Here is a 15,185-nt window from a genome sequence, read left to right as displayed (position 1 = left end):
ACTGCTGTTACTGTATCAGTGTTCCTTCCTTATCTGGCAAAACTCATAAAAACAGCCTTCTCATAAAACAAAACAAAAAGCCACCTGTTTCTTTGTTTAATATGTTGGGATGTTTCTGTAAGCAAATGAGCCTTCTGTAACCAAATTAGGCTTCTGTAACCAAATTAGCAACGTGCACCTGATAACATCACTGGTGCATAATCTGTGTTTTCCCATCAGCCTCAGATTTTGAGGGGCATGGAGTAGCAATACTTAAACCCTCTTCTGCTCTGAACTCTATCACTACCAAACGCAGAAACAGTGGGAATTCCTCCTCAGCCCCACCGCCCAGCCTTTTAAGTAGACACTGCAAGCTGTGGCTGCTCCCAGACAACATTTGAAATCATTTGAGGCATCTCATCTGATTCTGTCAAGACTTCCTCGGAAGGTGGTGCACACTCCTTCCTTGGAGGTTTGAAAGCAGAGGTTGGATGGCCACCTGTCATGTATGCTCTAGTTGAGATTCCTGCATTGCAGGGGGTTGGACTAGATGTCCCTTGGGGCTCCCTTCCAACTCTGATTCTATGGTTTTAGGATTCCATCTGGGGCCCTTTGAAACATCAGTTGTTGTTGGTTTGCCTTGGAAATGCAGCAACCTTCTTGATCATCTTCCTGCTCTTCACAGCCTATTGCAGGGCTAGTGATCATGGCTGGCAAATCTCTCGAGTGTCCTTATGCGTTGTAGATGGAACAGAGCTATTTCTGCTGTTTGTGGCCTCTAGCGATTTAAGTATGTGTAATGGCAGGTAAACCTTTGTTTTCTAAAACGACTTAAGTAACACCATGCAGCTAAAAACAGGAGCTCAAAGCACTTACCGCTTCTACCAAACTATCCGCACTTCTCTGCTTGTCACTATGCTTATGCCTAAAGTCGCTCGGTACAGTCAAATTAGCTGGCGTAAATGTCCGATAGGCAATATCAGGATCATCTGTGTACCAGGAGCTCCTATGCAAAGACGGGAGGCTGCCGTTCATATGTTCCGTTGATTCTGCTCGGTCCACTTGGATAAGAGGCGTATAATAAGGAGTACGGTCACGGTTGGGTGGGGTAGCTGGTGGTGTGGCCCAGGAACGTGTTGAACGGCTGGGGGAATGCCGGTGAGCTTTAGTGGCATCCAGACCTGCAACAGCCATGACCTGAAGAAGAGATTAAAAGCTAATACACCCACAGATTTATGAAGGCAGTAGCAGATCACATGCAAATTTGTTTCAGCCAGTAACCACACTTGTCATCTCCAGCCAGTCAAGGTGTTCAATCAGACATTTGTTTGTTTTTAGATTGAAGAGTGAAGAGTGAACCATGCCATTGTTCAGTTTACTTATGATTTGCATTTATGAACATGGTGGACAATGAATGTGTTAAACAAACAGGAGGGGTGTTCGTGAGAGAGCGTATGTGCGTGAGAGAGAGAGCATAGAACTTTGATTTATTACTTCTCTGTTCTCTCAACAAAACATGTGAAAAATGGCTTAAAGCTCATTGCATTTTGGGGTTGCCAGGAAATATATTGGAAACTTTTAACAACCCTGAAGTTGTGCTGGGTTAAAATACTGGCCATAGTCCAGAATTATATTGTGTTTAACTTCCACTGATTGCGATGAGACTTAATGTGCCTAGCTGTGCACTGAACTGTGGCACCCAAGTCTCAGCTAAGGGAGTAACCAGTGTGCTGTAACTCTTTGGCTGCATGACTGAGGTCCATCCTGTGTAAGCACTTCGGACAGCAAGAAACTCTGAAACAGATCCTGGCAGTGTTACCCAGTGTTCATATTTTTGAATATGGAATGGTGCAAAATAGGCATAACTGAACCCAGTATTCAAGACTTGGGGCTCATCCACACTAACCTTTGGCCCCACACTTTCCAAGTGTAGCTCCACACTTTAAAGCTACATTTCCAAGCATTTTTTTGGACTGTCATTTCCCCAGGAAAATTTGATGCTGAATCAGAACAAATGGGAATTCAGGTTGTCTATATGTTTGCATTTGTTCCGATTCATAGGGAAAGCTTCAGGGCTAAAAGAAAAAGGGCTCAGATGCAGTGAATATCTGTGCGGCACAAAAGGAAGTCTGGATGAGCCTTTAATGTGACCTAATATTGGGGAAGAAAAAGCATTAGTATTAAAAATGCACTGGATGCAGTGTCCTAATAAATTACAGCAACTTCTACTGAATGTTTGCAGAAATAAATACATCAGGGATAGGGAAGCTGTCACTCTCCAGTTGTTGCTGAACTGCAACTCCCATTGTCTGTGAACATTGCCCATGCTGGCTGGGGGCTAATGGAGTCCAACAACATCTGGTTGGTCACAGGTTTCCCGTCTCTGAAATACAGAACTTTTTGCCAAGCTACTCAACCTTTGCAACTACAGCATGAGACCAGTTGTTTAACTTTGGGACACGCTCTCAGTACAACCAACTCCTGTTACTTCTGAGCAACCACACATAGGATTGGGTTGCAGTCTTATGCCCACTTACAGGAGATTAAGCCCCCTGAGTCAGTGGGACTTAGTTCCAAGGGAAAATGCATAAAGCCAGATTTTGCTGTTTAATGTCAGCCTCAGAAAAACCCATCAAAATGCAACATACACCGTTCTTTAGTAGAAGCATTAATAGGATTGTAGACATAGCTGATTGCAACTTGCAAAAGTTGTAAGGGAGGAATTCCATGTTGTGCTAAGGAGATTGTTCTGTTAGCACAAGTGTTTTTCCTTGCCAAATGGACTGATCTCTCTCCTCCCTCTGTATGCTACTCTGGGGTTGGGATTTGGGGAGGGCGCAGGAAGAAGAAAGGTGAGGGGGAGCTCCACTGAGCTAGCTGGCTTCTGCTGGTACAGCAACTTAGTAACTAACCACGGAAGTATGAGTTGCTTACCAAACCCTTTAAGGATCCAAATTGCTCTTTGTCTTGCCCATCAGGACCATTTTTCCCTCCTGAGACTGGACTTGGTGAAGAAACAGTTGCTGAAAAATAGTCTAGAGGCATAGGAGCAACCTTCCCATTCCCCTGCAGTCACGTTTTTCTCTCCCCAATTCAGGATCCAGAAAGCTGAGCTGTCAGGAGTTTTAACGTGCTGGTGACCTTACAAAATCCCTAGTTGGGCATTTAGAATGGGGCTTAAGGCAGCTAACATCCTCCCACCATCCATCCATCCTTGCTATCACACCTCCATGTGTTTGAGAGAGATTGCCTGCCCTACCTATCTACATGCACTGGGGAGCCTTGATTTTTCCAGTTTCAAAAGGCACAGGAGCCTCCACGAGTACAGGAGGTTTCCTCCCCACAAACAGTTGTCTTGGAACACCCAGAAGGTGACCAGGACCGGATGTGGAGCTAGCATGCCCAGGCAGGCTCTTCTCTCTTCACGTGTTTGCTTAAACCCTATTCAGAACACTTGGAAAGAGATTCCTATCTTCCATCACCCTGAGTGTTGCCAGTATTGGCATATTCCAAAGAAGTGCCATAAAATTACATATCAAACATAGAATTCTGCAACTAAAGTGTGAACACTGTGTTTTAACTCACCTGCTGTTGCATTAAATGCAGGGGCAAAGCAGTGCGGTGGTGAAAAGTGGGGGATAGTGGGATTTCATCCTGACTGCTCTGTCTGCGGAGGCATTCAAAATTAAAGGAAGAGCGGCGATTTGCTGAAACATGAAAAGATTGAATTGGTGATTACTATTTTCTGGAGACAGTTTCAAGAGGAGCAACTACTAGTCAATTGCAGGAAACGTGGCAAATAGTTTTGGGTTGTCTTAAGGAGTAACTTTCTGATTGCTAGCTACAATTAGGTCATTTTCTGGTATTACAATTAGGATAGACAGATTGATCTATGAAGCGCCAGGCTGCAAAAGCTAATAATCCATAAAATCCAAAGTTCTGATAACTCTCCAAGGCAGTCTGCCTGGCCCAAGGAGGGAAGTGTGATAATGCAAAATTACATTACACTCAATAAAAACCACAGCTCTAATGGTTTGGGGTTTTGTTTTGTTTTGTGACACTTTGAAGAAAACATATTGAAAGGCCAATTATGTCTCAAAAGTGTTGACAGAAACCCAAGACAGTCTCCTAGATCGCACAGCTGAGATAACCAATATAAAATCGTGATGTAAAATAATGTATCATGCTGGGTGTGAATTAAATAACTTAGGAAACTTTCTTTACAACTGATTTTTCCTTGAGTTAATTTCATCCCTCCCCGGTATCCATAATCAAGAAGCCCATGGCAATTGCCTGTAGTGAGCCAGAGTATTACTCACATTTATAAAAACTCTGTGTTTTAATTAATAATATTTCATGAAATAAAGAAATGGAAGGAGAGACTGTATGTTGCTTTCTTTCAACAAATAACCATTGCCTAAAAGCTGTAATTATGTTAACAGAGGGAGTGAAAAGGACAAGACATGTGCCGGTAAGTAAGTCACTGAAATAACAGTAGTATTTATTTAATTTGTATCAGTACTATAAGCCTGTGTATATAAGGGAAAGTTTGCTTCTCCAGGAACAAATGCAACACTAATTCACTTCCTTGTGATCTCAAAATTCAAATCACCCCTGTCACATGTTGCATCTGACAATGTTTCCTTCTTGTGCATAGCAACCTTAAGTCTTCCAAACCTTAGATTATGTTACCCCAAGGGTGAGGCAGGTAGGATAGAAACATGATAGAAACAAAGATGCAGGCCTCATCTATGGCTTGGTTTGCATGTAACTCTAAACCAAGGTTTAGCATTATGGTTGTTTCCAATTGATTAGTTTACTGGGCATCCTTATTTGTTGTGTCAAGTAATTGTTATCTCACACCTTTTAATGTATTTTCTCATCACTTCCCTGAGGTTTGTTGTGGCTTATTATTATAATACTAAGCCTTAGAACAGAATCACATTTAACTGGGCTATTGTTTCTGCTGGTTTGTTGCAAATCTATTTCACAACTAGTGAAGGGAAGCTAAACGGCATTGCGGTAAAGGTAAAGTGACCCCTCACCATTAGGTCCAGTCGCAGATGACTCTGGGGTTGCAGCGCTCATCTCGCTTTACTGGCTGAGGGAGCCAGCGCACAGCTTCCAGCTCATGCGGCCAGCATGACTAAGTCATTTCTGCTGAATCAGAGCAGCACACGGAAACACCGTTTACCTTCCTGCCGGAGTGGTACCTATTTATTTACTTGCACTTTGACGTGCTTTCGAACTGCTAGGTTGGCAGGAGCAGGGACCGAGCAAAGGGAGCTCACCCCGTTACGGGGATTCGAACCACCAACCTTCTGATCGGCAAGCCCTAGGCTCTGTGGTTTAACCCACAGCACCACCCGTGTCCCTAACGGCATTGTAACTTCACAGCAAATACACAGCAAAGGAAGTGATCCTGTTGCCTGGTTACATGTTGCAGTCTGGGTCCAAAACAGCAAAAAGTTACATGACACTATGTTTTTTACAGTAACAAGTTTATTTTGGATCACGTAATTTTATCTCTTAGGAGGGAAGGGTTTCCTGACAAGGTGTATCAATTTTCTACAGAATGCCTTAAGCTTTAGGCTTGCATTTCTAGACTTCCAAGTTCTATTTTTGGGTAGTGTATGTCATGGTACCATAACTGCCTTTGTGGTGCTGGCTGATGGCCTTTGTTGGGGAAGAGTGCAACCCTGCTCATTCTCCTTGACTTCTCTTTGGATTTTGACCACTGTAGACCATGGTCTTCTGCTGCACTAACCATTGTATTTCAGCAGTTCCATCCCTACCTTTAGGGTTGGTTTCAGAAAACACAACTGAAGCTATTGCTTGCCACTGGGGGGGGGGGGGATTGACCTATGGCATGGCATCCCAGAGGGGTCCATTCTGTTCCACATATTTTTTTTAATAACTATGCTCTTGGAAATATCACCAGGAGTTTTGGAGTGAGGTGCCATCAATGTGTGGATAACCATATAGCACACTCTGTGCACCATCTGAATCAGAAGAGACATTTTAGAAGCTAGGCCAGTGCCTGGATACAGTAATGGGCTGAACGTGAGCCAAGAGACTGACAGTGAAACCAGACAAGACAGGAGTGCTACGTGTTCCAAGTTCCCAAGCCCGGGGGGTGGTGAGGCAGCCTGTTCTGAATGAGAATAACAATGGTGTAGCTGGGGGCACTGTTGGATGCAGTGCTGTCGCTGGAGGCCTGTGTGGCCTTGGTAGTTAGGAGTGCCTATTTCTAGCTACAGCTGGTTTGCCAGCTATGGCTCCTCCTGAAGAAATCACTTGCTCACTTTACTTCATGCTCTGGTAGTGTCCAGATTGGACTGTTGCAGTGTACTCTATGTGGTGGTGCCCTTGGAAAAGGTTTGGAAGCTGCAACTGGCACAGAATGTGGAAGTCAGAAGAATGTCTAATATGGCTGCAAGGATTCATATTACATCTGTTTGGAAACATCTGCTCTGGTTGCTGTTTGTTTCTGAGCCCAATTCAAGGTGTTTGCATTAGTCCTACACTCCAAATATAGCCTCCTCCTATTTATGCCAGCTCAAGTATTGAGATTGGTTTTGCCACCTCACAGGTCCAGTAGTTTTAAACAGGGCCTTCTCTGTGATGTCCCCAAAACTGTGGAACTCCCTCTTTGCATCTTTTGCTTAAGATAAACCTGTTTGCTCTGCCCTTTGGAAGTGAAATAGGATATTTTTTTTGCCCTCCCTTTAAATGGTGTTGCTAGTTGAATCAGTTCTATGCTCTTGTTGTTTTTCTATGGTTTGTTAATTATGCATGTTTATGTGATGGTATTGTCCTAAATGTAACCTGTCTTGTGGTGTTGGGGTGAAGAGCAGTTAAAAAATAACTCCATAAATGAATGCTGCTTTGGTAACAGAGGGTAGATTTCAAATGCTAATCTGGAAAGTATAGATCAATCTGGATCAATTCTAATTCTGACTGTTAAAAGAACTTCAGCAACCTGTTTTCAGTTAAAGGACTGAATGGTGGAATAAGTGCCCAGAATAAAATCCATAGTTGGTCGACTATTTTCTCTGTTCGTTAACTATCGCAACAGTGTTATTCTGTGAATGAGTTACCTCTGGTTTCTGACTCTTTATGATGAGTAGAATAATTTTGATACCATGGGGCCAAGAGACATCCACAGGTCCTGTAGCAAACCAAACATACATCCATCTAATGAAGTCAACTTTCCCAGTTGTACTCACGTGTGGGTGTTGGAGGTAGCAACCGCCTCCTCGGAGATCTTTTTGAATCATAGCACATCTGGGAGTCATCTTCCTCAAAAAAACCATGTGGGTGATGGTAACCCTTTGGCCGTTCGAAGTCCAAATCATTACAGTGATATCTACTGGGATAGTCATATGTATACCTGCAGTAAAGAAACAGATGATTAATGCAGGTCATACAGGAATAGCCCAGGACATTTGGCTGTCTCAAGTTGAAGCAGCAAATAGTGCCCTTCCCCCAAAAAATCAAAGTGCAGAGTATGTAAGGACTGTAAGTTATCATTGTACTTCAACTGCCACAACTGCCTTCCCTCCATCCCAGGCAGTAAAACACACCAATAAATTACATAACTAACAATTTGCTGCCCTGCTGCCCTCCCATCAGATGTCAAAGAAATAAACAACTATCTGACATTTAGAAGACATCTGAAGGCAGCCCAGTTTAGGGAAGTTTTAAATGACTGATGTTTTAATGTATTTTTAATCTTTTGTTGGAAGCCACCCAGAGTGGCTGGAGAAACCCAGCCAGATGGGCAGGGTATAAATAATAGATTATTATTATTATTATTATTATTATTATTATTATTATTATTATTACTACTACTACTACTACTACTACTACTACTCCTCAAGGCATTTCTAGCTCATAAAAAGTAACCATCTTTTTATTCAGTGGCTCCTCAAAGCCTAATTATAGGTGTTTCTTGCAGATTTATCATGCCATATAGAGGCTAATCCAATATTGGGATAACATATGACTCACTGTCAAGATATGAGGTTTGCTAATCACAGGATAAATACCAGTAATACTGATTTTTATTTTTTATTTTTTGCAGCAACCAACTCCTTGCCCTGCATATAATTAGAACTAGGAGTTAACTAAACTTTAATCCAATGTAGGTCATGAATGGAAAATCCCCAGATGATGTTGGAGTGTAACTCATCAGACCAAGGCAGCATTGTTTATGATCAAGAATGATGAGAGCTGTGGCCCAGTTTTGTTTTAGGTGAATTGACTTCTCATAAACACAGATGAAAGGATCTCACAGAAGTATGTTGAGGTAAACAAAAACAGCACAATAGCTCTGATAACAATACTCTAATCCTGTTATTGTGCCTATTATACCATTTTCGTTCTATAAGACGCACCAGACCACAAGACGCACCTAGTTTTTGGAGGAGGAAAACAAGGAAAAAAATATTCTGAATCTCAGAAGCCAGAACAGCAAAAGGCTTCACTACGCAGCTGCCTTCTGGGATAGCTGCGCAGCCTGCATTCACTCCATAAGACGCACACACATTTCCCCTTACTTTTTAGGAGGGAAAAAGTGAGTCTTATAGAGCAAAAAATACAGTATCTTCCGACCTGCAATCTTGTGGCCATTCTAGTATCAAGCATCTTCATCTTCTTGCCACTACAAGATTCTCCATTCCCAAATATTAAAATCAATTTCATGCTTTCTCCCAAATCTTCTGCTTGCCTAGTATTTTCTGTTAAACTGTATTTCCTTGACCTGGATGTGTGCCTTCCTGTGGCCTCTTCATGGGCTAACTTAAATTAGGGAGCGATGTAGATTCAAATAAGCTGTGTGGCCATATGTTTAGCCCTGCCTCAAGGTGATATGGCTCCTCTTGGCCCCTTGTGTGTTCAGGGTAAATTCTGAAATTCTGTAAATTCTTTTCCATCTGTGTAAGGCTCCCTGCATATTACAAACTCCAATAGCACATTAAAATAGTTTTTCTTTCTTTGCTATATAGAACATAAAATTATCTTCATAATTGATTTAGGTATATACAAAACTGTTTTCTCAATAAAGACTAGCAATCTTACCTGCTTCCTGACAGCATACTGTCTTCTTCATAATATTCTTCACCACTAAAATATTCCTGATCATCCAAGTAGCAATCATCATTATAATAATCTCGAATTTCATGATCTTCTCGGCAAATTGTGGGTAGATGTCTATCCCCAGATTCTGACCTACAGATAGGACATAGATGTTTGGCAAGGCCTAATTTCTTGAAGGAACAATGTTGACATAAATTGTTGTAGCTGCACTTTTCACAAATTTCCCTTCTTTGGAAACATCGCTGTCTTGTCTTTTACACCTATGCATAAATCATTGTAGCAGAAATGTCGTCTAATGCCTATCACTGTGGACTTTCGCTTCAGGTATGCTTTTCTAATGTCATCTTAAAAGATAACACACATGGTTTTAGAATTTAGCGAAGTAAAAAAAAGTTCTCGTTGCTTTTTTTATAGCATTAATGAGAAGAAAAAACTTATTAGTTAGGACGAAGCAAGTCTGACTGTACAAAGTTTGGGTGTCAATGGTCTTACTTTAGGAATATAAAACACTTAAGGTTTAGTTTCATTAAACAGCTTTAGTTTCATTTGGTTCAAGAATAGGCTGTACATCTCTAGTATTTTCCTGTATTTCATGGCTAGAGAAACTATTTTTCTGTTGAAAGGAAGGTAATCTGTCAGGAGCTACATCTTGGCAGTGGGTGGAGCTGTAGCCAGTGATGGGTGGGACCAGAACCAAAGGACATCCCCTCTCCCTCCCTTCCCCCTCTGCCACCACCTTTCCCTCATTTTTCTTCCCTTGCCACCTGCATGAAATTGGGCTGTGGGTCGCATGCAGCTCTCTGCTTTCCCATTCCTTTTTAAGGTTCAAGTTATGCCCAAATAATAGTTCCAGGCCCTCTTCAGTCTGACGCTGAATATGCAGCAGCCACAGTGGGGCTGATGCAGATGTCAGTGTCATGGAAGCATGCCTGGTGTGCATATTCTTTCACTCATTTGGATACCCACAGTAGTTTAATAGTCATGGACTGGAGTAGCCTTAATAATTATTCTTTCTCATGATGCCCATAACGTTCTGAGAAATTCTTATGGGTCCCACAGTTTATAATTACCCCAGTGTGAGTATCACAACTCATGTTGCTTTCGCTGTGGACTGAAATTATTTTTAAAAGCATGCTCAGTTGTATCTGGGCATGTCAATACCCTTTTGCCAAGAGCTTCACACTGTATTTACTTACCTAATGTAAGCTTCATAATAGCGAGATCTATCCAAGAGGGGAAACAATGTAGAAGGAGAAAAGAAGTATAATTAGCATTCATGAACTGGTGATAGTAAGGTACTTGTTTAATAAATTTATCTACAACACCCCACCCCGAAATATATTTTAAGTTATGCTACTTTAATAAAAAAGAAACACTAATTTGCAATTAGTTCTTGACTTAATGAACTGTAAAGCAGAACATGCTATTAATGCTTGTATCTGTTGAATTGATCCGATTCTCTTCACTACAGTAAGATAGTTCTCATGGGCATTTGCTGTATCAGGTAACCAACTAAATCAGAACATGTAGCTGAATAAAAAGCTAAATGCAAGTTATATACTGAAATACAAGTTTCAAGTAATCTATAAAATGAATCCAGGCCAGTGAGATAATCAAGGATAAGTGGTCAAAAAGCAGCAAAATTTTTATTCAAAGACTGAAAGGAATGAAAATGGTATGCACCTTTTTGTAAAAAACAAACAAACCCCAAACCCACTACAGTGGACGCTTGGGTTGCGAATGTGATCCGTGCGGGATGCACGTTTGCAACCCGCAGCAGCACGTCTGCGCACGCACAGGTTGCAATTTGGCGCTTCTGTACATGCGCAACCACTGAAACCCAAAAGTAACCCGTTCCGGTACTTCCGGGTTTTGGCGGGTCTGTAACCTGAAAAAACGCAACCTGAAGCATCTGTAACCCAGGGTATGACTGTATTTGATTAGTTCATAAGCATTATGTACAACAATGTGACTGGGATATAGAATGGTCTGAACCCAAACACTGTATTTCAGATTTACCTCCTATTGGCAGATCTTCTACGTTTTTCATGACGATCACTTCTGGAGTGGGAACGATGCCCAGTTTCAGATATGTACTCATGACTTCCACCACTTGTGTGTCTTCCATTAGCCACTTTGGACATGTTGGCATTATTGAGGTTAGCATTTGTTGAGTTTGGAACATGCTTCCCTACAGAGTTGTGGTTATGATGGCTATGATGACTATGGTGGTTGTGGAATAAGGAGTTTCCTGCTGGAGGAGGCACATTTTTCTCGGTAGTCTCAACCGCAGATGGAATTGAAGGCCTTTGGACATGCAGGGGACGGTGTGTGGTATTGATCTGCTGAAATGAATCCCTTGTATCATTGCTAACATGGTTTACATGATTTCCAAACAGGGCACCATTTCTCTGCAATATACAAGTTAGTCAGTTAGTTAATATAATACATTGCTAAAACCAAGCTTGCATCAGTGTATGTGCATACCATTATGTGGTGCATTCATGGTCCTGAGGTCAAGCTATTGCACCGTCATAATGTGTTGTTTTATACAAGGTCTTCTGTAGTGATATGGGGGTGCCCATGATCATGGCAGCTATATTATGCTGCTATATTGAAAGTCTGCAAGCAATGCCAATAAGTGAGTGTTTTAAAAAGCACTGTGCCATAGATACTCAGACTACAGTGTCTGTAGTTGATAGCCAAGCAAAATAAAGTCACCAAATATTATAGCATGTACAAACTATACTATAGACAGCATATATCCTGAAATTTCAACTGCCCGTTAAAACTATGACTTAAAGCCATGCCACAACGATCTTGGTGTTGCAGATAGTATCAAGAGTTCTGTGATTCTGTTCTCATACAGCTGGAAGAGCAAGTTGTGCTCCACTGCAACTGCCCACGCTGTGGATCAAGTTGACCATCCATGCAGCTCAACCTATATGCATGGATGGCGCATCATACAGTATAGTGCTCAGAGTTTCTTATGAAAAGAGTGAATGGCATGCAATTCTATGATTCTTTTTACACCTAACCCAGATGGTGCAGTCTACTCAGGACTAAGATGGAGATAGGAGCAGTATCTCTTGGAGCTCAATCTAGGGAAGACAGAAGCAATGACAATTGGCAGAAGAAAATATCTGGTGAGGTGTCTGCCTCCAAAGTCTTAACAATCCCCATTCTTGCTGTCAATGACAACTCTAATCTCAAGTTAGTGGCAGGAGCCATCTTTGATCAGGCCAGCTTTCTCGCTAGGCTTTCATATGCTATTGGAAACTCACAGACAACAGGACATAGCCATCAACTTCTTGCTTAAAGTACATGTAACTATAGGAAATCAAACCTATCCATTCTGAAGGAAATCAGCCCCGAGTGCTCAGTGGAAGGACAGATCCTGAAGCTGAGGCCCCAATACTTGGGCCACCTCATAAGAAGAAAAGACTCTCTAGAAAAGACCCCGATGTTGGGAAAGATTGAGGGCACAAGAAGGGGACAACAGAGAACAAGATGGTTGGACAGTGTTCTTGAAGCTACTAACATGAGTTTGACCAAACTGGGAGGGAGTGGAAGACAGGAGTGCCTGGTGTGCTCTGGTCCATGGGGCCATGAAAAGTCGGACACGACTAAATGACTAAACAACAACTACTATAGGAGATTTCTGGGGTTGATATTGCAAATGCTGTTATCATTCTACAGTGGTCCTGGCCAGACATTTCAGGGAGCAATGCAGTCCAAACCCCTTGCACATTTGAAATATAGAAATGATCTTTGTTGTATGAGAACACCCAGCTTCCAAAATTAACTGTTTGCTAGTTTTGCCATTACAGCCCTGCTTTATTCCATTGAAAGATGGGAGGTCACCAAGCAGCTTTTATTTACAATCACTTTATTGATTTGGCAGTTTTATGTGTTCTAGAGAACTTTTGTTTTTGAAATTAATAATAGTTTAATTCTAACTCTACATGTGAAATTCATGTCAGGTGACATGCCTATAGAAAATAACTTAAAATTTAATTTAAAATCATGATTATTAAAAGTATTAATGCCCTCTTGACTCCCCCCCCCCCCCGTTTTGATGTACTTTTTCTGCACTGCCTTGAATGTGTGGCTGTTTCCTGTAGTGCAATAAGCACATCTTGTCCAGATATTACACAGAGAGAAATTTCACTGACTTCAATAGACCTTACCTGCTCATAATGTAAGGAAATTATGCACTGCAAACTGCTTCACATAAGACAATCTATAGTAAAGCAACTGAGGCATAAAGAGAATGCACTGAACCCCTTGAAAAAATATTGCAGTGTTGAACAAAAATGTTTACTATCAGTCTATATATGTTTACTCAGAAGTACAAGGTGCTTAATTCAACAGGACTTCAAAGCAAGCATGTATAGGATGGCAGCATAATATTGTAAATTTCACAAGTTTGAGCCAACCAATTTGTTATATGTCCATTTACTTTATATACTTCCTCTTCCTCATGGTGATTTTGCTCAGGTTCATCTTCTTGCAAATCACAGGATATAGCACGCCGAATTTCAGGTCCAATATCATGAAGCGTCCTTAGTCCCGCCTAAATGGGTAAAACATAATCATTGTGCATTAAAAAATAATTAACTTTTCTCTTTCCGATTCATCACAGTTAAGGGACTGATGTGAAGAGTTTTTGTTATATCCTTCGATTAGCACCATGCTTGCTTCTGTTGACTTCACACTGGTTTCTAAGCCCCTTTAACCTATATATTTACTGGTGTTGCTGCTGCCGCCATTGCTCCTTTGGCAGTCGAGGCATGTGCAAATACTTCCAAGCACATGGTCCTACTTCCTGGTAAAGATTTTTACGAAGTGATGACCAGACTTAAGGACCAAGCATTGCTGGCATGGTTTGTAAATATACCAAGAAATCCAACTGCATTGACAAAAATCTCTACCATATATATTAGTGTGGGAGCCACAACAAACACTATACCACAACACTTGTAAAATATTGGTACTACGGACCAGAATCAGGCCAGTCTTGAAAGAGCTTGAAGCTATATGTACTGAAGTCCTACCCTCCAGAACAGGAGAAAACATGCTCCCTCCTCCATGTGACAGCCCTTAAAGTTATTTGAAGATGGCTATCATATCTCTCCCGTTTCCTCTTTTCTAGGCTAAACATACCCAGCTCCTTCAAGCACTCTTCATAAAGCTTAGTTTCCAGACCCTTGATCATCTTGGTCGCCCTCGTCTGCACATGTTCCAGCTTGTCAGCATCCTTAAATTGTGGTGCCCAGAATTGGACACAGTATCCAAGTGTGGCCCGACTAAGGCAGAATAGAGTGGTACTACTACTTCCCTTGATCTGGACACTATACTTGATGTTGATGCAGCCTAGAAGTAGTTCACAGATGGAAATATTCATCCTTTCAAAAGGCTGACGAGCAAACATCTAGAGCCTCTTTGTCCTAAAATTCACGTAAGTGATTGGACTACAATCCACAGAACCTTCCACAGGTTTTGCATCCCTTAAATGAATCACTGGAAGTTTCCTAACAAGATTGGGGGAGGAATTATCTGCAATAATCTTAAAAGGAAGAGCATGAGGCAATGATAGATGAATAAAACCAGCATAATGTATTATTCTTGCACAACAAAAGGGGATCAAACACACCATCAAGTAACAGCAGGAAGGAGAGTTTTCCAGGCTTCATCAGCCCAACTCCACTTTGCTTCTTGACCTCCCTCTGCTTCTGCACTGCTCTCTGCCACAGCCTGTTCCTGCTCACTAACCCTTGTTACCTCTTCAGCTTCTGACATCTCCTCCTGCCAGTGTGCTCCTCCCTCTGACCACTCATTGTTGTCCTACCACCACTCTCCTGGCTCTGAGCCCTCTTCTCCTGGGGATTCCCCAGCTGGTTTCTCCCACCACTCCTCTGCATCCAGCCTGTCCATCACAGTGATCCACTTTCAACTTCACCCAATTTTTGGCATAACAGGTCCAAACTCACAAATTACAGTGGAACCTTGGTTCTCAAATGCATTGGTACTCAAACATTTCGGCTCCTGAATGCCGAAAACCCGGAAGGAAGTGTTCCAGTTTTTGAACAGTTTTCAGAAGCTGA

The 15,185-nt window shown here is 41.8% G+C and overlaps 2 protein-coding genes across 31 annotated transcripts in view; one reads left to right on the top strand and one right to left on the bottom strand.

Annotated features, from left to right (window-relative positions):
- CACNA1D (calcium voltage-gated channel subunit alpha1 D) overlaps positions 1 to 15,185 on the bottom strand; it is a 188,681-nt gene that overhangs the window by 3,523 nt on the left and 169,973 nt on the right. For 28 of the 29 annotated variants that reach the window (XM_081898264.1, XM_081898279.1, XM_081898265.1 and 25 more), the window contains 7 exons: positions 13,541 to 13,654; positions 11,098 to 11,489; positions 10,275 to 10,301; positions 9,061 to 9,210; positions 7,209 to 7,372; positions 3,565 to 3,686; positions 856 to 1,176 (listed from right to left, as the gene is read on the bottom strand). In XM_081898264.1, the coding sequence (XP_081754390.1) occupies positions 856 to 1,176; positions 3,565 to 3,686; positions 7,209 to 7,372; positions 9,061 to 9,210; positions 10,275 to 10,301; positions 11,098 to 11,489; positions 13,541 to 13,654 (1,290 nt within the window). Of the gene's footprint in view, positions 1 to 855; positions 1,177 to 1,322; positions 2,131 to 3,564; positions 3,687 to 7,208; positions 7,373 to 9,060; positions 9,211 to 10,274; positions 10,302 to 11,097; positions 11,490 to 13,540; positions 13,655 to 15,185 lie in introns of those variants that run through there. The other variant, XM_081898268.1, reaches the window with a different exon arrangement.
- The window catches only part of CHDH (choline dehydrogenase), a 45,556-nt gene that overhangs the window by 23,180 nt on the left and 7,191 nt on the right, over positions 1 to 15,185 (top strand). Inside the window, exon 9 of one of the 2 annotated variants that reach the window (XM_081898334.1) lies at positions 14,234 to 14,739. The exons of the other annotated variant lie outside the window; for it this stretch is intronic. The gene's annotated coding sequence lies outside the window, so the exon portion shown is untranslated. Of the gene's footprint in view, positions 1 to 14,233; positions 14,740 to 15,185 lie in introns of those variants that run through there. 2 annotated transcript variants of the gene reach the window in all.

The sequence above is a fragment of the Podarcis melisellensis genome, assembly GCF_964234715.1.
Source record: "Podarcis melisellensis genome assembly, chromosome: 2".
Taxonomy (NCBI): Eukaryota; Metazoa; Chordata; class Lepidosauria; order Squamata; family Lacertidae; genus Podarcis; species Podarcis melisellensis.
This window is presented reverse-complemented; position numbering and strand designations above follow the sequence as displayed.